Below are 23,296 nucleotides of genomic sequence, written 5' to 3' on the forward strand. Positions count from 1 at the left end.
ACACAAGGCTTCGTACAGGTGTAGGAAAGAGTAGCTGCCATTGCCAATTATATGGCCCAGCCATTCAACCCACTTCTCTTCTTCCCATGCACCTCTTAGTCTTCTGTGGGTCAGGGACCATTAAATAAACATTGGTACTCACATTGATTTGTTGAAATTTCCAACAATGCCTGGCGACTCCCCGGGAGTAGGATAGCGGAAGCATGGATTGTTGGCATTACAGATAATCCCCTGGACCCAGGGCAATGTTCCGGCTGAAGGCATGGCTTTATTTGGAAAGTGACCTGGAACACAAGGGCAAAGGTTTAGGACATTATACTGGGCCACCAGCTCATTGCTTCTCCTTTTGAAAGAACCCCTTCCCTTGAAAACCCAGATTCTGTCCACACTGAAGAGAAAATGACTGTGTTGCCTAGAAGGAAGTGAGTCTCTGTGGCATCAGATCTCTTTTAGTACATAGAGAAAGGGTGTCAAACATACAGCATGGGGGATGGAACTGTCCCATGCGGGGCTCTTACCTGGCCTGCGAGCAAATAGGGTGGGGGAGGTAGGAGGGCGTACACAGTGAGGTGTGTGTGGTCAAAACTGTCAAGAAATAGAAAGAGGAGGAAGAAGAAGAGAAGAAAAGGAGTTGGTTTTCATACCTTGCTCTTTACTACCCGAAGGAGTCCTAGAGCAGCTTACAATTGCCTCCTTCCCCTCTCACCACACAGGGGCAACCTGATGCCCCATGGCGCCCTAGGCAGACTCGCTGCCTGGTGCCCCCAAGAGCCCCCCCCCCCTTCGGACCCACCCCGGCGTGTCAATTTCAATGCCGGAACCAGCTCTAGCGCCGCATTCTGGCTCTCTGAAGTGTCCCCCCAGGCCAAACACTCCAGTCGTGGTTAAAACCATGCCACGGGGCCGGGCTGCACTCACCATCCGTCCCTCAGGAACAGCGTCCTGAAAGGGCGACCCCCGCTAAACTCCTCCCCTCCCATCCAGGAAGTGGGGACGGGAGGAGTCAGCTGTAGCTGGGGTCGCCCTTTCAGGACGCTGTTCCTGAGGGACGGACAGTGAGCGCAGCCCGGCCCTGTGGCGCAGTTTTAACCGCCACTGGAGTGTTTGGCTGGGGAAGGGAGCTTTAGAGAGCCAGAAAGCGGCGCTAGAGCCAGTTCGGGCATTGAAAATGACACACTGAGGTAGGAAAGGGTCCGAAGGGAGGGAGGAGGAGAAGACGCAGCGGAGAGGCACGGGGGTAGGGAATGGAGGGGCGGGCAGCGGTAGCGGCAGCAAAAGGCAAACTAGGTGCTTGCCTAGGGCACCAGGAGAAGGGTGGGGAGCCCAATTTTGCGCCCCCACCCTCCTGGTGCCCTAGGAAGCCGCCTAGTGGTGAGTGCAGCCCGGCCCCGTGGCATGGTTTTAACCACGACTGGAGTGTTTGGCCTGGGGGGACACTTCAGAGAGCCAGAATGCGGCGCTAGAGCTGGTTCCGGCATTGAAATTGACACGCCCCTGCCTAGCGGGAGGGCCAGCCCTGTCCCCACAGCAGACACCCTATGAGGTAGGTGGGGCTGAGAGAGCTCTGAGAGAACTGTAACAGACCCAAGGTCATTCCACTGGCTTCATGTGGAGGAGTGGGAACTCAAACTCCATTTCCCCATTTAGAGTCCACCGCTGTTTACCACTACACCATACTGGCTCACACTGAGATAAAATAGTGGAGGGGGGGATGGTAGTGAAGGCAATCAAAAAGGAGAAATGTGTTTTTTCCCCCATTCCCACCTCTTCTGACTGCAGCTCAGCAAGGACTGGCAAAGCCACTACATGGAGGGCAGAACTGAGCAGCTGGTGCTGCCCACTCCACACCAACTGACTTCGTGTTTTTTCAGATGGAAACTGTCAGGGGGTTTGATGTGAGTGAACATGTGGAGCAGTGGTTTGTCAATGTAGGAGTGGGGCCAGCAGGGAAGAGAGGAGAAGGAGGGCCAGCGTGTGGATTGGGAAGCAACTGGGCTATCTTGTGTGTGCCTCTCTGGGAAAAAAAGACTTCCCGACCTCAGAAGCTAGTGGAGGAGAAAAAGGAAAAAAGGATGCTGATATTGCCTCCATATGTCCAAACAGCTGCAAAGCTAGGAGGCAGAGCAAGTGTTGTGGTGGGTGGGAGATTGCAACCTCTCTTCTTCCCTCCTGTTCTCAGCCCGTGAGAGAAAAGAGGTCATGGGAGGGCAAAAAGCACCCCCTGAAGGGTGCCTCTCTGTCAGGAAAGCCCTCAACCCTGTTGCTTCTGTAGAAAACACAGGAGGAATAAGAGCTGGAGGTAGGGGGATCTGGGAGAGTCTGCGAGAACCCCCCTCCTCCTCAGCCAGGACCCTTTCATTTGGGTCAACCAGGGCCAGCCTCTCAGCCTGGCCCACCTCACAGGATTGGTGGCGGTGGGGACGGTATCTGGTGTGCCTCCTCAAGATCCTCAGAGGTAGGACGGGGAAAGAGCTAGAGCTAGAGACAGGTTGTAGACATGTTCAGCCACTGAGGCTGGGTGAATAGGGCTACATGTTGAAAAACTACCTTATTTACTTGCAAGGACGATGACTCATCTCCTAAAAGTATTCTATATACCAAAAGTAAAACACCCTTAGAAGCAAAAGCTACAAATAGCTACTCTAGACGGCCAAAAAATGTATACCTTGAGCTCAAGACGCACCCCTGAACAAAAAAATATTCAGGGCTGCTTCCACTTAACATGGCAATTAATTGCTATCACCAGTAAATCAACAGTAGAGACATTCAAAATTTCAGAAAGGCATAAATGCCACTGTTGTCTTTTGAGAAAATATTAAATATGTTAACTTTTCAGGAGTCTGATTTCACTGAATCACAGTGTTATATCATTCTAAACCTATAAACGTCAATGGACTTAGGATATAACTTTGCATGGGAATGCAGTGTCGACAACATATTTTAAATGATTAGTGTTTTAAAACTTACAACCCCGCTACTTGGCTGCTGTTCAATATTACTCAGGAAGCTGTCCATAGGACATGTTCTGACACCAAAGAACATCAGCACAGAAGATAAGATGGCTCTCCATGCAATCCTGAACATAGTTATATCATTCTAAGAGCACAGGAGTAAATGAGCCTAGAAGGGTATAACTTGGTATACAATTGCACTGTTTGTCACCTTAAGGCATAAACAAGAGTTGTTACAAGGGTCACTGCGATCTGCATACTAGCTTTATCTCTAGTGCCCCCGCACAGGGAGAGAAAGCATATAAGGTACATCTATGTGTGCTTGCAAACAGACAGAATGAACTGCACCAGGTTCATAAAACAAAATGGGAGCCGATTACTTTTTCTAAGAAGGGCAAATCTAATTCTAATATTATTTATTCCATTCAATTTCTAACCCACTGGAACTGGCTCAGATTACCATGAATAAAGCAATTAATGTCTTCTCATTCACACGATGCTTTTGTAAGTATAAAACACATCATATGCATTATTGAGGGAATGCCCAGAAACCCCTTACAAGGGTTAGTAATTGTTTTTATGATACTGTAAGCCGCCCTGAGTCCGCTTGCGGAGAGGGCAGGATATAAATGCAAAGTAATAAATAAATAAATAAGTAAACCCCCCCCCCCCCATATTGCAGCTTCTTGATTGACAATTTGTACTCTAAACTACCAGGTTGTACTGGAATTCTTCTGCTATTAGGAGAAAGGAAGGGAAGATATTAGGTGTGATTTAAATGTGATGCTGGTAGGATAGAAGGGCTCAGATGTGTGACTTTGTGCACATCTGGCATTTAAAGTGTAGCCCTCAGCTGCTATGTGTGCAACATTAGTATACCATAGTTCTGTAGGCTAGGCAACTGTGTTGCACCAGCATGCTACCACCCAGGGGGGCATGAGTGCACACATTGTAGCCCAGTTTAAATGAGATGCCTGGCATTATGAAAGTCAACCAGGAAAGTTTTCCCATCCCTCTAGAGTTACCTTTAAATCAGTAAAAAAGAATGAAGTAGTTTGTTATTATTCATTTGTTTTTTGAAAGATCTCAGAAAACGAGTAACACAAATCAAATGAAAGAAGAATTAAAAATGATCTAAGAGAAACAGCAGACTGGCCGCAAGACAGGTATTGGATTTTAAATCCCCTCACAATGAAATGCTATGAAGAGTTACTCCAGACTAAGTCCAGTGAAGGACTCAGACCAGGCTAACTGCATAGGATTGCACTCTGAGAAACCCTGTGATTTATTCTGCCTACCAAAACTGGCTGAGCAATTTGTCACTGCTGGTCCCATGGTCCCCACAATTGATGTCGTCACAGAGATTCCTGCCTCTCTTTTTTGCCAAGTGGAAAAATTGGTTTAAACTACCTCACTGAATTTATGAATAGAAATTGGGCTGCTGCTTGGAATCCAATGACCAGTCACCCTTTAAAACTGTTGATAAAATGAGCCTGTTTGAGAATGGTGGGATATAAATATAGCCAGGGCTTTTTTTGTAGCAGGAACTCCTTTGCATATTAGGGCACATCTCTGAGGTAAACAATTTTACAAGAGCTTACAGGGCTTACTATAAGTTCCGGGAGGATTAGCTACATCAGGGGTGTGTGTCCTAATATATAAAGGAATTCCTGCTACAACCCCCCCACCCCCGAATATAACTAATAAATAAAATAATAACATAATAAAAACCCTTATGTAGTTTACCCAAATTTAAGCTAGTCCTACCAGATCTCCCACTATAGCTATTTAACCTAGGGTTCCCAGCCTCCTGTTGGGGGTGGGGTTTCCTCCAGTTTGGAGGTCCCCAACCCACCAACATGGAGCTAGACAGCATGGGAATCCCCGCCCTCAAAGAGCTCTGTTAGGCACTTGACATGCCTGGTGCAATGACATCACAACAAGGATGCTCTAGAGAATTTGGGTAAAAACTCTATGGCACTACATGACATCATTGTGCACCACACGCTGGAGCCAGGAAAGACCTGGCAACCCTAATTTAACCATAGAGTGTTTAAAAAATCTTGTCCAGTGACTTCATTTTTGCTTTTTTAACGTAAGTGGTGTTAGTCTGCACTGCAGCCATCATGCTAGGTCCAACCCCCTTTTTGCTCCTAGGGTTCCTGGCTGCTACCTGGTAACCCTGCCTTAAGCAGTACTCTTTCCCTCCAGAACTCATCTATACCTCTCTCTCCTGACATGTGACTTTCTTTATAAATGCCTCCAGAAGGACCTGAAAGCCCAAAGATAGTCAACAAACATATGAAGCTCCCTTATACAAAGTCAGACCATCAGTCTATCTAGTACAGCATTCTCTGTCAGTGGCTCTCCTGAGTCTGAGGCAATGTTCTTTCCCAGAAAGATGGCTGAACTTTGTCATTCCATTGAAGAAAGATCATTTGTTCTTGTTTTCTTACTCAGGGGACCTAGAGTGCAACCTGATATCAAAGGCATCATTGTATATCTACTTGTCCACAACATTTATCACACAGGTGTCGGTGAGTTGAGATCTTTAAAATAATGGCTGTTATATCTCTTTCTCCCTCCGCCCTTTATCATTTTTTATTTTGTACCATCCAGCCTGAGGAAGAATTATAGCACAAAGAAGCTTTCTCCCCCTATTACTTTAGATCTTTCTTAGCTGAAGATGCTGGGGATTAAACTTGGAAAGAGAGATGAAAAAAACCACAGGAAATATCTCAAACCCCTTATCATGCTCCTTCATATTCTCCTTCACCAAAACTAAAGCCAGGCAAATTTGTCCCATACTGGGGGTTGCCACCTACCAGGTGAGGCTTGGAGATCCCCAGTATTACAATTGCTCTTCTGACTAGAGAACACTTTCTCCACTTGGCTGATTTGGAGGATGAACCCCCCTTGTACCCAACTGCCACCCTTTCTCCAGGTTCCACCCCCAAAATCTCCAGGTATTTCCCAACCCAGAGCTGGCAACAAGGGTTGTCAGCCTCCAGGCTGTGGCTGGAGATTTCCCATTAATTACAACTTATCTCCAGATTACAGAAATCTGGAGAAATGGCTGCTGTAGAAGTTACTCTATGGTATGCCCCAGACCCCACCCTCCTCACGCTCCACCCCCAAAATTCACCCAACCCTTAGCTGGAAGCCGTACATACTTACATTCATGTTGTTCATGGGGTGGAAAAGATAGCCGCACAGATGACAGTATAAAGAAGACAAACAGGGGCCAGGCAATTTCAATCAACAGCTGGAACTGAAAGTGGGAAAAAGAAACAAGTGTTGAGTAGCCAGATATGTTAACCCTGAGAAACTGAGAGCAACGAGGAGGGGTTAATCATCATCAAATTTCTGTGCGCTGGATCAGGTGAAAGGGCCACCTCTCCCAGTGTGTCCAAAATAGCTCAGCCCTCAAATTGCCACTCAGTGCTTGAGCAAAACCTGTTAACAGCCCTCTGAAGTGTGTTCCACTTCTTTGTAACAGATTGTAGTTCATATCTATCAGGTAGCATCAAATAATCATAATCAAATAGTGTCCAAACTTTTTGAGTCTATGGGCAGCTTTGAAATTCTGACATAGATTGGTGGATGCAACCCAAAATGGCCATTACTCCTACCTGGCCACACCCACTTTCTAATTCTAAATCACTTGTTAAGTGCCAGGAAGTGTGTTGGTGGGCTCCATGGCACCCACAGGCTTCACACTGGGAAACCCTGGTCTCATCTGCTAGGCCATCACGCTACAAGCTTTGTAGCAGAAAACTGCAGTGTGTCTTGAGACTCCTTACTCATCATATTACATAGGATTCTACACACACCCACCCACCGTGGATGTACATTTTGTTTTGTTTTTTAAAAAAAATTACGATCATCCAGGGCTTAAATGAACTCCTTTCACCCAGAAGAACTTCATATGCTCACCAGTTCCTGCCAACTGTTTTTATATAGTCAAACACAAGCACACATACATATGTTTTGAATTTCAGTGCAAGCAATGCTGTTCAACGCCTAAGTACAACATCAACATTAGGATCTAAAATTGGATTACTGACATTTAACATCGGGCCAAGAAATAAGGGCTGGGGGTGTTACTGTAATTTAGGACAATCTGAACTGTAAATATGTCCCACCTCCCTCCCCCCCACCTCCGCCAAAGACTGTAACTGAGAGCTGCCACAGAAGCCAACGCATGATCTGAAGCTGGAGCTGGAGTCATGCTCCAGCTGAAGCTAAATTCTGGGTCTGGTCAGCGCTCAGATGAGAAACCCTCTGGAATCCTATGTATGCCTTCACGGTGCGAAGGCATTCACACAGTGGAGTAACCCGGGGGAGTTATTTTTACAAATCTGAGGGGAACTCCCAAGACAACAACAAAAAATCTGAAAACTTTTTAAAGTAAAAAATTATATCTACGCCTATTCAAACATAATGGAAGAAATAAAGTTTAAGTGAGATTTTGAATTGCTGGTACTGTAGCAACTCAAAATGGTGCTCGATAATTCATGTTCAGGTGAGAGGAGCCAAAACAGGATATAGGAAAAGACAGAGAACAGGAGGGGAAATGACAGCAGCAGAAAGGAACAGAAGCGATAAGAGGATGGGTGGAAAAAACTTACCCTTAATTCTAAATGTGTGGATCACACACGCACAAAAAAAATCAGACACAGGAGTGGGGAGAAGTAGGTTCTGAAAACAATACATTTTTGTAAAGATGGAAAACCAGGAACAAAAAAGGCAGTCTCCTGACCCTCTATTTTGTGTCTAGCTTTGCCAACAAAACACCATTCTATGTCTGGGCCTTGATGTTAAAGCTCTGGGTTCTGCTAACCAACAAAGCAAATTACATAAGCTTGCTCACTTTTGCTGCCAGAGGCCAGGATAGGAAACTGGCAATCCTATGCCCTTGTGTTACAAAATAAAACGTAGCCTTTTGAGGCCTCAGTGTGGGTTGGACTTGAGTCTGATGAGCTGCTGGGAAGGGGTAGCAGTTTCCCTCTTGAGGCAGGCTGGAACCAGGCTTGATTTGAGCCTAGTTGGTGAGGGGAAATCCCACCCCCAACTGACCTTTTCAGGCCTACTTCCAGTTGGGGGTGACGCTCTGGTTTTGGGGCAAAACTCTATGGTTTGAATCTGAATTTACCATGGAGTTTTGCCCAAAAACCAGAGTGTCACCCCAACCAGAAGTAGGCCCAAAACTGAAAGTAGGCCTGAAAATGCCCAACTTCTCTTCAGGTCTCCCAGAAGGACATCAGGAAACTCCTGCTGGCCAGGTAAGTCAGCCTGGCAACCCTTTTTCTTTAACACAAGCAGGCCCATGGCCTTCTTTCTTCACTCCAAATACACCACAAACATGCTCAGAACCTAGCTGACAGCCCTATTATTTTTAAACAAAACAAAGGAAGAATTCTGACAAATATCTTTATTGCTATACATTCAAGAAATATGTCTGTCTGCTGATTCGCTACTGATCTTCTACTGGCCTCCAGCATAGGGGCACACTTCTGGGCCTAGCAAGATCCATTTATGCAATACAAGGTCCTTATGGCTGCCATAGGCTTTCTAGGCATGCATGGGCCTCCACTGAAATCAAGACTGGTCCACACATTTTACCAAGTTAAAACACCAACACTGTGTTGAGAAATTAATGGAGATTTAGGGGGTCGAGCCAGGGAAGCACAGATACCTCAGCAGGGAATAATGCCATAGAATCCACCTTCCAAAGTAGCCATTTTCTCTACAGCAGGTGATCTCTGTTGTCTAGAAATCGGTTATAATTCCAGGAGATGACGAGGCCCAACCTGGACATTAGCAACTCTACCTGGAAGCTGCTATTTGCCCCTGTGGGAAACTTACATGTGTTGTGATGAGCTACAGGTACATTTCCACAAGAGGCAAATAGTGACTTCATAGGTCTACAGCGGGTCAGGAAAACAACATGGGGTGGGAGGGGAGACCCTTCACATGTGCCAGGTCTACCTTGCAAGGTGGTTATAAGAATTCTTGAATTACTGCACGTAAAAGACCAGAAATGTGCTTGTCTAAACATTTGAAGTGATATTATTCCACAGCCTTGCTGATAGCCTAACTGACTACTGATCAACCAAAGGGCTTAATAAAAATGCTTGCTTTGATTTGACAGCTTTGAGTGTGCGTATTTGTGTATGCGTAAGCTTCTTTTCCCATAAAAGCTTCTCCAGTAAACAGCTTGAAGTGCATTTCCCATCTCTGCCAGTTTTGAAAAATGCAGCTGCTGAAATTAGCATTGCGAAAACTGGGTACAAAGCTCAGCTTGACGTGTGCGGCTGAACATTTACACTGGTGCTGCTGGAAGATGTCCAGGACAAAGTATACCCTGGCTGAACCCTGTGTGCAGGGGGAGGGGAAGCAACGGTGGGGGAGAGGGGGAGGTCAGACCTGAGCAAATAGGCACACACTCATTCCCTTATTCAGCAGCTCTTGCTATTCCTTTATCTCTGAAAATAGCCAGTTATCTAAGAATCTGCTGCAAGCCATGCAACAGTATGCTTTGGTGGGCGGCACAACAATATCACCAGCAAACCTCAGGCATATTTAGAAAGAGCACATACAGGTTCCACTTCCCCCAACCGCCACAAAATCCACCAAAAATAGCAGCCACGCAAATCAAGTTTTGTTATCTTAAAGCCCGCTGTCTATGCAAGGATGGCACAGTATTTGCATTTCACCTACTCAAACACATGGTGTTTCTGTTGCCATTACCTATAAGGAGACTAATGGAAGGAAACCAGTGAGGGAGTGCAACCAGTAGCACAGTTGGGTCATGAGGTTTTCATAGTGTTAATTTCTGCCCAATCTTGACCCATAGAATAGTACATTTCTTGCTCCTAAGGAGAAACAACCTTATTATGAGGTATAACATTTCTCAAATAACAGTACTCAAGAATAGGAACTAGTAAAGTTATGAGGCAACAGTGATGAGATTGGTGCATATTGAGAGGACTGTGTATTAGCACTCTCTCATATGGATGCCAACTCCAGGTTTGGAAATACCTAGAGATTTGAGGGCGGAGCCTGTGAGGGTGGGCTTTAGGGAGGGACCTCAGTAGGGTATAATGTCATACAGCTCACCTTCCAAAGCAGCCATATAAATATTAAATAAATTAGCCATCTATGTTGTCCAGAGATCAGTTGTAATTCCAAGAGATCTTCAATCCCCACCTGGAGCTTGGCAACCTTACATTGTCTCAGTATGTAATGTAGGAAAGCCAAAAGCATAATTGACTTGTTGACAATGATGTGGATCATGGTTTCTGTTAATTCTATAATTATGATATTATCTAGTCTGGATGTACTTTGTTTAATGTTTCTGTAAGGCTTTTAATGTTCTAAGCTGCCCAAAGTCCGCTTGCAGGATAGGGCGGGTATAAACTGAAAAATTAAATTAAATTAAATTAAATTAAACTGAAAAGGGCTACTGCAATTTCTCACTGACACTTGTCAGCAAAGGAACAAGCTTAATTTGTCATTGTTGGGTAGAATAGCTGCAATTAAAATAAATATTCTACCAAGAATTATGCATTTGTTTCAAACTATTCCTTTTGTGAAGGGTAGTAAACAATTTGATAAATGGCAAGAAAAATTTCAGAATTTATGTGGGCCGGGAAGAAACCAAGGATTAAAATGAAAATTTTGACAGATGCAAAAGAGAGGTGGATTTCAACTACCGAATTTAAGATTATATCAGGAAGCAGTTTGCTTAGTGTGGATAAAAGAATGGATAACGCTGTTAAACAAAAAACTTTTAGTGTTGGAAGGTCACGGAAATAAATTTGGCTGGCACGCATATTTGTATTATGAAAAAAAGAAGATGGACTTTTTTTTCTCTCACCATTATATAAGAAATAATTTGTTAAGTACATGGATGAAATATAAGAAGTATGGAGATGAGAGAAGACCATTATGGATAGTACCGGCAGAAGTAATAAAAATAACAGCTGAGATAGGGGAAGAAAAGTGGTTGTCATATAGTCAACTGTTAAAAATACAAAGTGGCAAAACAGAACTGAAAACTGCTGAAGAGCTGAATAATAAATATGATTGGTTTCAAATGCAACAAATAAAGAGCTTGGTGGAGAATGATATTAAAACTGAAGGAATAAGGAAGGAGCAAACAGAAATGGAAAAAGTTCTGCTTGGAGACAATAATAAATTAATTTCAAAAGTATATAAATTACTTTTACAATGGTCTACAGAAGATGAAGTAGTTAAATCTCAAATGATTAAATGGGCAATTAATGTAAATAAAGAAATACAGATGGAAACTTGGGAATATTTGTGGAAGAACTCTATGAAACTCTCAACATGCCAGAATATCAAAGAAAATTGTTTTAAGATGATGTACAGATGGTATATAACTCCTAAAAAATTGGCAAAGATGAATAACAAGATGCCAGACAGATGTTGGAAATGTAAAAAGCATGATGGTTCTTTCTACCATATGTGGTGGACTTGTGAAAGAGCCAAAATGTTTTGGCAGATGATTCAGCAAAAGATTTCTAAGATCTTGGGATATGAATTTAACAAAGTTGCAGAGACTTTTCTGTTAGGATTACAAATGAAAAAATTTCCAAAAGAAGACAGAACTTTAATCTGGTACTTGTTCTCAGCTGCTAGGACACTGTATGCGCAGTTGTGGAAGCAAGAAAAAATACCAGAGAAATGGGATTGGATTGTTAAAGTTATGACATGGAGTGAAATAGATAAGTTAATAAGAACTTTAAGAGACTATGATTTAGAAGTATTTAAGATGGAGTGGAAGAAGTTCAGAAGATATGTAGAAAAAGAATGGAAAATAAAAGGAAATTGGACAATTTTTGATAATGATTGGGGGGAAGATATGAACTTTGGTTCTTATTAATTAGGGGTACCTTTTAAAATGATGTTTTGAATTTAGTACATTGGCGGGGGTCAAGTAAAGGGGGGAGGGGTAGATAGAAAGTAATATATGGGATTTAAAAAAGTAGTTATTAATGATATAAGAAATTGAATATATTGCCATATGTTACTAATAAAAATTGTTTGAAACAGCAAAGGTGTCCTCGTGATCTAGAATTTTTTTTCTTCATCTTTGAAACATTGGTAAACACTCTGTGGAGAGTACTAATGGAGTCCACAAGGAATGTCCTTGGCAGGGAGAGGAGATTTGTGCAAATTGTGCTTCCACACAGCAGGAAATTTGTATTCAGCTCACTGTTAGTCCCATCTATTTATATACATACCAGGAAAACTGTGTATTTTATGCAAGAAGCTGTTTAGGAGGGGGGGTCATCAAAGTCAAAAGTATTGGTCACAACAATCCAAGAGGCCTTGCTTTCTGACCACAGCAAGTGTGGTAAATGGTCTATGAAACTGTCAAATGGCTTACTACACACTGCAAGAATCGCCAAATAATTTGGTTATTACAGTGGTCTCCCTTATCTGATCATTAGGTGCACAGTATAAAGCCCAGAAGAATCCAGAGCAATTATCTATGGTTCCGCACCCCATCACATGAATGACTTTAGACAAAAACAAAAGGAAAATACCAAAACAAGACTCAGAACGGAACTGGGTGGAGTACAGTGCCACCTAAGAAGAGTTACAATGCCACTGATTAATCACCTTGATGTGGTCCAACTTATGTCAACACCATTATGCACATTTTGCCGCATGAGAAGTTCCACAGGGTTAGCTGTGTTCCTAAAAGTAGGGTTACCAAGTCTGGCTTGGGAAATTCCTGAAGATTTGGAGGAGGAGTCTGGGAAGGGAAGGGCTTGGAGAGGGGAGGGACCTAAGTAGGATGTAATGCCATAGAGTCCACCCACCCACCAGCTGAATTGATCTCTATAGCCTGCAGCAATTCCCAGAGGACTCCAGGCCTCACTTGGAGAATGGCGAACCAACCTAGAAGGGATCTACACATTGTTGGACATTGGGCTATTGTGATCACTCACCTCCTGCACTTTCGTCCAAGTGGAAATGCCAAGCAGTGAATTTAGTTAGGCTGTAGTAGTCATAGAACAAAAATTGAGTCCAGTAGCCCCAAAGACGAACAAAATCTTCCACAGTGTAAGTTTTCATGTTTCAAAACTCATTTCATCAGCTCGTACCTTGGAAAATTTTGTTGATCTTTAAGGTGCAACTCAATCCAGATGCAGTTCCAAGGAGTGAATGATTACAATAGTCTACGATCCAACAAAGTGAGGATCTCCATTATGTCTGAAACAACACTGAGTCTTATGGTATTTTAATCATTAGCAAATTTATAGCAGCATAAGTTTCCATGGGCTAGAACTCTCTCTATCAAATGTATGAAGTGATTGCCTGAATAGGGAGGTATATGTGCACATGGGCATAAAGAAAAGGGAGGGGGAAGTTAAAAGCAGGGCCAATAGGACATTATATGCAAGGGGACATAGTATGTATCTGGGACACTTCTGTGCAGAATCCAATGGTATACGAGAAACACAGGGTGGTCAGTTCTCACAGCAGCCACTAGTAAAAATTCTATCCTAACTGCTGCGCTAATTTAAAGAATGTTAATTAATTTAATTTCTTTATTAAAGGAATCTTTTTCCTCCACCCTCTTGCCACCTACCATTTCAAAAAAATAACTTTCCAAACTAGGTCAAGAGCCACATCAATGTATTTAGCAGCATACTGGAGGTGGAATCTCTTTCCAGTTTTGCTTTACTTTCCTCAAGCTAAGTGTTTTTGGCCAGAGTCAATACATGTAAATACATACAAGTCACAACTGACTTTTGATGATCCCAGCAAGGGGCTTTCAAGGCAATTCAGAAACAGGTGGTTTGCCATTGCCTTCCTCTGCAGAGCCTTCCTTGGTGGCTTCCCATGAGTGGTATTTGAGATTATGGGAAGCCCCTTCTCCTGACAGACAGCAGTTAACAAGGGATCACCCCAGAGCCAGTCTGGTGTAGTGGTTAAGTGTGTGGACTCTTATCTGGGAGAACCAGGTTTGATTCCCCACTTCTCCACTTGCACCTGCTGGAATGGCCTTGGGTCAGCCATAGCCCTGGCAGAGGTTGTCCTTGAAAGGGCAGCTGCTGTGAGAGCCCTCTCCAGCCCCACCCACCTCACAGGGTGTTTGTTGTGGGGGAGGAAGGTAAAGGAGATTGTGAGCCACTCTGAGACTCTTCGGAGTGGAGGGCGGGATATAAATCCAATATCTTCTTCTTCTTCTTCTTCTAAATTTTTTCCATAAAGTCTTTAAAAAGTGACCGCAGAAAATAGGCAATAACTTAACTTATATGATTCCACTAATTGCCGTCAGACACATGGGTCTCATTGAATATATGCCCATGATCTGGGCAATATGCATGTTATGACATATAAACGTGTGTACAAAGAAAGTTAACCTGATGCTATAATCACTGAGAATGCTTAAGAAATCAAAAATAACTGATATTGGTTTTAGAGTAACCGTGGGAAGTGTATACTTCACATAAATTAATACAAACCCAGGTTCTAATATAAGATCATTTCTTCATTCTAAAGTAGCCCTTTTCAGATGTTACAGTCACATGCACTGAGATCCTATCAACCACATATTATGAGATATGCATTATCTGTGAACTCCCAATATGTGTGGTGGTTGTATGATCAACACACTTATCTACCATATTCATACAACCTTGGCATAGACTAACTTGAACCATGAAAAATCCAGAGACCAATTCATCCATACCAAAGCTGTATGCACATGGCAAATACACACACTGCCCTGTTCACACAACATGGCAACCGTGCATACCACAGATAGTGAGATCTTCCTAGCAAGCATGCTTGATAGTTTCTCAGTTTGTGTGATTGGAACATCTGAAAAGGACTAGTCTTACAAGCAATAATCCTTGGAACAGAATTCAAGCCCTAGCCAAATCGGAACTCTGTCCTGAAGCCTACCAAACTCAATGGGATTTGTACATGTAAGCAACAACATGTCAGCCTTCACTACATCCAAAATGGTTGCCTGAAAACGCCCTCCAAAAAGCAGTACAGTTGCCCAGTTCAGACTAACAACAAAAACAACAATGGTATGATCTTACCGTCTGTCTTCTCCTACAGGTGAAATTCTTCCATAGCAGCAACCCCAGCTGTGACCAGAATGCCATCTTCCCTCTATACACACCAGCAGCACCACAGATGGCAGCAGCACACAGCAGAGATACTGTGGCTGGTCATCAACTAGAAAAAAACAAAGGGAGGAGAGATAAGCAACCTCTGTCAATTCTTCAAGAAAGGTAAACAATTCCAAGGGCCACATTCAGCTCTGTTGTTTATGCCACTACATTCCTAACAAGCCCAAGTTTTGTGATCCAATACCTCCCTCCCTCCATAGCTACTACAGTTGAAGAAGTAATAATAATTATAGATTTTTTTTCTTTCACAGAATGCATCCTTCTACGTCTATTGAAATCAATTATCTTAGAACAGTGTAACTCAGCTGAGAATTGCACTGGCAGCTATTATTGTTATCAACAACTAAATGAGCCTATCTACCATGAAAGAGTCTTGTGGCGCAGAATGGGAAGCTGCAGTACTGCAGTCCAAGCTCTGCACATGACCTGAGTTTGATCCCAGCAGAAGCTAGGTTCAGTTAGCCAGCTCAAAGTTGACTCAGCCTTCTATCCTTCCAAGGTCAGCAAAATTATTCAGCTTGCTGGGAGTAAAGTGTAGACTGGAGAAGGCAATGGCAAACCACCCCATAAAAAGTCTGCCAAGAAAATGTCATGTTGTGACGTCACCCATGAGTTGGTAATGACCTAGTGCTTGCACTATCTTTACCTTTTTTACCATGTTTTAGGACTGGTAGATCTCCAGCTATAGTGGGCTGGTAGATCTCTCAGCTGACAGCCTCCAACCCATACCACTGCTTGGAAGAGGTGGGGTAGGGGAATACAGCAAAAATTGCTGTCACTCTTATAGCATGGGGCAACATTTTAAGATGCCATTAAAACTCTTATGCTGAAACCATGGGGCTTCAGTAGAATACTACAGGGGTGGCCGACGGTAGCTCTCCAGATGTTTTTTGCCTGCAACTCCCATCAGCCCCAGCCAGCATGGCCAATGGCTGGGGCTGATGGGAGTTGTAGGCAAAAAACATCTGGAGAGCTACCATTGGCCACCCCTGGAATACTAGAGTATTGCCCTGATGTGATGATATCACTCCCAGGTTCACGGTGGAAATTATGTCATACCATTGGAGCAACAGAATTTTACAAATCTAGATTCATTTATTGTAATGCACTCTATGTGGACCTGCCCTTGAAAAGTGTTTAGAAATGTAACCTGGTACTGCCTGATCAGAACACTCAACAGATGCCCCCTTCAGTCACAACTCTATGTTGTCCTTTCCCACCCCATCTTTACCTTTTGTACCTTTCTATGCCACCTAGCACTAGGGCACCTAAAGAAGCATCTAATCCAGGGCTTTTTGGGTAGAATAAGCCCAGCAGGAACTCATTTGCATATTAGGTCACACCCCGTGATGGCAGCATTGTTCGACTTAGGGCTTTTTGTAGAAAAAGCACAGCAGGAATTCATTTGCATATTAGGCCACACACCCTGATGCCAAGCCAGCTGGAACTGTGTTCCAGGGCTTTCCTGCTCAAAATAAAAAAGCCCTGATCTCATTCTATGTGAGCCTGCTATATATTTTGCATGTTAGGTTGGTGAGCACCACAGATGTGGTCGTGCTTAGTGGTGCCTCCTTAGAGAAGCTTTCGAGCAACCTTGTAGATCCCCCTCCCCTGTTTTATTAGATGCCATCAACACATTCTCCCAATTTCATCTCTGTCATTTTTTCAATAGGCTTTGTTTGTTTGTTTGTTTCTGCTACAACTGATGTACCGTGCTTTTTCCTTGTTTCAGCTGCAGGTTTTATCTTTGTACCTCATTCTTTTACTCTTTTTACCATTTTTTTACTGCTGTAAACTGATGCAGATAGTTATAAGGAGAAGAAGGGTATAAATATTTTGAACAAAATAAGTAAATAATATTTATTTGATTGCTGTATTGTTGGGTTTTTAATTGTTTTACCATGTTGGAATCCGCTCTGAGCCCACTATGGGAAAGAGCAGACTGAATTGGTTGGCTAAATTCTCAGCAGAATCTAGGTGTGAACAGGAGACTCCTGGTTCATGCAAATCTATCAGTGCCTACCTATTAACCAGCAATGCCTCCCATACACATCTCCTAAATAAATAAATTTCCTTTCATTTATTTAACTATTTATAAATTAAATTTATAGACAACCCTCCCCTGAGCACACAAGCCCAGACAACCCTCCCCTGAGCACACAAGCCCAGCTGCAATGGAGTGCAAAAACTGTGAAGTTTTACTTCATTGAGACTCTCAAGCAGTACCTCATGTTGTGGTTGTAGCCTGTCTTCTGCAGCAAAATATATGCACTAGAGCTGAACTATGAGACCTCCCCAGATAAAACTAGAAGCTGTCTGGTCTAAAGTCAGCATGGCTGTCAAATATAACCTGTTGCTGAACGTAACAGCTACGTAAGAGAACATGCATGTTTCTTCTTCTCCAGAATATGCCCCTCTATCACAGCTCTACCATTCTGAAACTCTTTACTTCATATTGGCACATCAGCTCAAATGTGAACCTACTTATTTAAAAAAAAAGAAGAAGTAAAATCGAGGTTTTCCTTCTGGGACTCATTAGAAACCAACCCCCACACTGTAGCCAGATCCATCCGTACTTTCACACTTGTGCAGTGAAGAGGGGTCGGGACAGATAGAAATGGTTGAAATTAAACCATGCAGCAGCAATTCAGTTTCAAAATTCACCTCTCACCACAGCTGTTATCAAACAAATATGCAGCAGCCTCAGAGAAGGGGTGGAAGCTTTTGGCAAACAATGCAGCTATCTGTTTGCTTTCTGACCACAGGGGGGGAAACTAGGGGGAGGATGCCTTTCCCCTAGAAAAAACCTATTTAGTCAGTGACTTTAGAACACCCCCCCCCCAAAAAAAAAGAACAGCCTGATTGTGCATAGCCTTGAAATCTCTTTTTCTACTGAGGATCAGGCTCTCCATCTCAACTATCACTCTTCCATGTCACTGGTAAACAACACACATTCTTCTGCTTTTTTAAAAGTAAGGTTCTAGTCCTCATTGACTCCAGAGATTACAACAATGCCTAGTCCCATACTATAGGTAGGGTTGCAAACTTCCCGGTGGGGAAAGTTTTACAGAATTACAACTAATCTCCACACAACAGAGATCACTTCCGCTGGAGAAAAAGGTGATAGACTCTATGGCATTGTACCTTTCTGAGGTCCTTCCCCTCCCTTCCCAAAACTCATCCTCTCCAGCTCCACTCATAAATATCCAGGTATTTCCCAATCACAAATTGGCAACCCCACCTACAAGACCCTCACACCAAAGCTTCTATCCTGGTTCTTATCTTCAGCAGCAACTTCTGTGGTAGGGTTGCCAGACCCCCTGCCCCCAGTGGAGGCAGGGGTCTCCTGCCTCCAGGCCGCACTGCCAATCAGATGTCTAGGGGGAGGAATGTACCCAGAAAAAGAGGGAGGCCCAGCTGATTTTGCAACGATGTGTCTACATCACTTCTGATGTGACCCGGATGTGATGTCATCGTGTTGGTGGCGTCAGGGTGGCACTCTGGTATTTGGCTATAACCTCTATGGTAGAAGTCAAATCTACATCAGAGTTTTTGCCAAAATACCAGAGTGTCACCCTGACAGCACTGCATGATGACATCACTTCTGTGTCACATCAGAAGTGATGTAGGCACGGCACTGCAACAACGGCTGGGCCTCCCTCCCACTCTCAGTAAGTCCCTCCATCCCCCATCATTGCCAGGAGGGACCTGACAACCCTACCTGCTGGAGTCTGCCAAGGTGTGAGCAGGCTCATAGCTTTGCAGTGACTTCTAATGGTACAACCCAGCATTTCCATGCAGGACCTCTCTGCTGATATAATGCAGCCTGCCATGAGCAACTGATGTCTCCATGTAATCCTCTCCCCCAGTCATAAGAAAAGCCCTGCTGGATCAGACCAACGGTCTATCTAGTCCAGCATCCTGTCTCACACAGTGGCCAATAACAGGACATTGAGACCAAGCCCTTCCCCTGATGTTGCCTGCTGGTGCTGGTATTCAGAAGTTTACTGCTTCTGAATGTGGAGATTCCTTTTAGTCACAATGGCTTGTAGCCATCAATAGATCTATCCTCCATGAATCTGTCTAATCCTCTTTTAAAGTGCTCTATGCCTGTGGCTGTCACTACATCCTCTGGTCCAAAGGCCTCCAAGCAGCCCCCATCTCCTTCAGGCTTGCCAAATAAAGTGCAGCCCCAGCACTAGAAGAAGCTCTTAAACAGTTAGTATGTTAAATAATTTCTTATTTCCCTGTCCCGGAATGCAGAAAAAGGAAGGAAGGGTTACGGATGAAGGGTTTTCCTCCATATCATCTAATGCAACAGCCTGTAAACAGCTGCAGAGCATACGAGGCGTGCTAATATCAGTTTGCCCTGCTGCTACTGATGTACTGTCCTTGTTCTGAGAACAGATAAAAACATTTTTGGCCTCCTGGGGAAAAATCAGTCCAGGCTCTTTCATAATAAGAAGCAAAGGTCGGATCCAACTCATATTGTAACAAGCACACAGCTGTAACAGAAATGAAGTTAGGCTCCTGAACTTATATTCTTATTGATTTTAAATCCAGATAAACTACTACAATCATTCCCGCCCCTCCCCCCAAAAAAGAGAAAACGCTAAATTGTAGTAGACACTACAGACAGAGGATCTACCACCCCAACAGGTCTGCAGCTTTGCTTGGAATATCCAAGGAGAACACAGGCAAAGATCAGATAAACCTCCACTTTTGCCTACTGAAAACAGCCCCGCCTAAGGGCCACCCTGAAATTATGCTTTATTTGGCACCTTCAAGGCTTTTTTTCAGGGGTAACGCAGCAGAATGGAGTTTCAGAACCTCTTTGTGGAAACCAAATCCTCAAAAAAATGTTTAAAAGTGTGTGAGGGCACCCATGTGTTTCTCCTTCAGTTCCCTCATGAGCGTTCCAGCACCTTTCTCCAGGAAAAAAAAGCCCCAGACATTGCTATGGCATGCCTCGCTAAAGGTGGGTTGACAAGCACATACACTGCTTGATTGCAGTGCATTACACATGCGTGTGATCATGCACTGTGGGCAAAGCTTTCATTTTTCCTCCACCCACTTGACAAAGGAGTTTGTCCACAGCTCCTCCAACTCATCTACTGCTGAGTAGCTGATGAGAAAATAATAAAAGATGTGTGAACCAGCCCTGCGCTGTCTTTTCAGAAATTTTGGCTCTTTAAAGCACAGTCTACAATGCATGGGCTTTCAGCATTATAGGCAAGGTGCAAGAAAGAACTGTTCTTGGGGCCTTAGCCTGGGCAGAAGTCTGCAGCTTATTGCTCTGGGGCCATATGTGGCTCAGTATGAACCCAAACGTGTCTCTTCCAAGAAGAAAATAAAGTCTTATGGTATATGGTAGGTTAGTGTAAGACAGGGATGTCAAACATGTGGCCCGAGGGCCAGATCAGGCCCCGCAGAGGGCTCCAAGCAGGCCCTCATCTGCTTCATTTTCCCTTGTCTGCTTTTTTTCAGTCGCCATTTGTGTCCCCCCCCCAGGCCAGAGCAGCAAAGCAGCCTTTCCCTCTCCCCCCTCCCTTTTCCCAAAGGAAGGAGGAGGGAGGAGCAGCCTCAGCCAATGAGGGAGCTTGGCTCTATAGCTCTGCTGGGTGATTACGTTTGCCAGGCTCAATTAATCACTGTGCAGTGCTACTGAGACAAGCCTCTCTTCCTTCTAAAAAATGGCTGAGGCTCCCCCGCCTCCTCCTGCCATGGGGAAGGAAAGAAAGAACCAGAGCTTCCTTTGTAGTCCCCACCATCAGGAGAGCTACAAAGAATGCTTTTAAGACTAGCAACATTTTAGTGAAGGTATGAGCATTTTGCCTTGCTACAGAGAGAGAGAGAGAGAGAGAGAGAGAGAGAGAGAGAGAGAGTGTTTTGATGGGCTTGTAACTGGGTTCCCCTCCTTTTTTTCACTGTACTTACGCCCTCCAGTCTTTCTCAATAGGAAAGCATATGAACTATTTAGAAGAGAAATATCAGCATTAGGCTGAGAGTGTGTTCCACCCCAGGTTCACCCAGCAAATTTTCCTTATTTTTTTTTCTTTCACATTTTCCTTTGATTGGGTGTCTTGAATTTAGACTTCCCAGATAAAAGGCTGACACTGACCACTGTACATGGCTGTGTCTCTGTTCTTGTAGTTGTTTGGGGGGGGGGGGGAGTTGTATTTTTTTTTTTTAGTTGCAGTCATTTTTCTGGGGAAAATTATAGTTTTGTAGACAAGCACATAGCCCTCAGTCCGTGCCATGGTGCCTTCATGTGTTCTTGACTAGTACTTGAAGCGACTTCTATACAGAAGCTCACAATGCCCAGCTGCTTCATGTTCCTTTGGGTCTTAGACTCAAAGCATTGACGTCTGTAATGAATGTCAATGAATCAAAAGTAGGTTTGCAACTTACAGATGTGCACACCTGAACAGCACATATTCAAGACTGGTACAGCACAGATATTGTCAATTAATCACTGTGCAGTGCTACTGAGCTTTTGATGCAATAATTCATAGCAAGAGGTGGCATTTATCAGAGACTGTAAAACAAAATATTGCAAGCGGGCTAATATTTTTAGCATTTTATTTTAAGCAAAAAAAAATCTTTAATTGTGTGTCTGTGCCCTTTATAAAGTTTATATGTCTGCTAACTGGCATTACATTTTATGATACACATGGCTCGGCCTGACAAGGTCTCATTTCTGTCATATCCGGCCCTCATAACAAATGAGTTCGACATTCTAAGGGTTGTTAGACTAAGCAGTATATGAAGGGAACAGCAGGAAAAGTTTTTTGGTGCACTAAAGGGCTTGTTAGAAATGCATTAAAGAAAAGGGAAATTATAGAGTTGGACTATAGCCAGTAATTTTAAGTATGAACCATGCACAAGTTTTAGGGTTGCCAATCCCTGGGTAGGGACAGTGGATCCCCTGTTTTGGAGGCCCTCCGCCCGCTTCAGAGTAATCAGAAGTGGGGGGGAGGGAAATGCCTGCTAGGCACTCCATTATTCCCTATGGAGACTGATTTCCAAAGGGTATAATGGAGAATTGATCTGTGGGTATTTGGGGCTCAGGGGGGGCTGTTTTTGAGGTAAAGGCACCAGATTTTTTGAGATAGAGGCACCAGCATAGCATCTAGTACCTCTCCTCAAAACACCCTCCAAGTTTCAAAAGGATGCAGCCAGGAGTGAGGTTGTGACAAGCAAAACTGAACTCCAAAGGAAGTTCTGGCCATCATGTTTAAAGGGACTGAACACCTTTTAAATGCCTTCCCTCCATTGGAAATCATGAAGGATAGGTCCTATAGGCCCCCAAAGTAGATGTCCCTATCCTTCATGCTTGTCACAACCTCACTCCTGGCTCCACCCCAATGTCTCCTGGCTCCACCCCCAAAGTCCACAGATATTTATTGAATTGGACCTGGCAACCCTAACAAGTTTACAGCAATGCTCTAAACCAACTGCACATGGTGTTGCTGTATATTTATTACTTATTTTGGGGTTTTGTGTGTGCCCCTTCCTAAAAAAGGACTTGCAGGTTGCAACAACCAGTGTTTGGGTTGCAGAAAGGTTACAGATTATTAATTAACAAGATGATTGATCAGTCATTTTAAGTAATATGTTTTTAGTTATACAAATTAATCTTCTTAAACCGGCTCTTTGGTGATCTCTTACGCTGGGTTTTGACAGAGTTTGGCTCTTGAATTATAAAAGGTTTCTGTCCCTGTCCTGGTGGCTCAGGCAGTAGTCAGCCATCTTGTCTTGTCAGCAAAAAGACTTAGCCTGTGGCCTCTGCAAAGAACTCATTTGCTTCAAATTAGCTGTTGCTGCTTTTCTCCTCACAGCAGCTTTCCTGTAGTGTCTATCTTTCCCATCCGGCCCTTCATTTTCTATTTAGAAATCTGTTTTGACTGGGTTTTTGTTTCAGCAGCATGGCCACAAAAATGCTCCCTCCATTTGGGTCCATACATTTGAAACCCTTCGAGCCTGCCTTGCCACCAGGCAAAATCCAGATTAAACCCCGGAAGATGCTATAAACCTTTGTTTGACTAATAAACTTGAGCAATGGTTCTTGCAAAAGAACATCAACCAAGGTAATTTTCCCTGTGACAAACTGATGCAACAGGAGTGTTAAATTAAGGGGGAACGATTTATAGGTAT

General features: G+C 43.7%; 1 protein-coding gene across 2 annotated transcripts in view; it reads right to left on the bottom strand.

Moving 5' to 3' along the window:
• The window catches only part of ABCA1 (ATP binding cassette subfamily A member 1), a 136,296-nt gene that overhangs the window by 93,271 nt on the left and 19,729 nt on the right, over nt 1–23,296 (bottom strand). For both annotated transcript variants that reach the window (XM_060237098.1, XM_060237099.1), the window contains exons 2-4: nt 15,047–15,185; nt 6,129–6,222; nt 143–284 (exon numbers count right to left, since the gene is read on the bottom strand). In XM_060237098.1, coding sequence (XP_060093081.1) covers nt 143–284; nt 6,129–6,222; nt 15,047–15,112 — 302 coding nt within the window. In that variant the 5' untranslated portion in view covers nt 15,113–15,185. The remainder of the gene's footprint in view (nt 1–142; nt 285–6,128; nt 6,223–15,046; nt 15,186–23,296) is intronic.

This window comes from Heteronotia binoei, chromosome 4 (assembly GCF_032191835.1).
Source record: "Heteronotia binoei isolate CCM8104 ecotype False Entrance Well chromosome 4, APGP_CSIRO_Hbin_v1, whole genome shotgun sequence".
Lineage (NCBI taxonomy): Eukaryota > Metazoa > Chordata > Lepidosauria > Squamata > Gekkonidae > Heteronotia > Heteronotia binoei.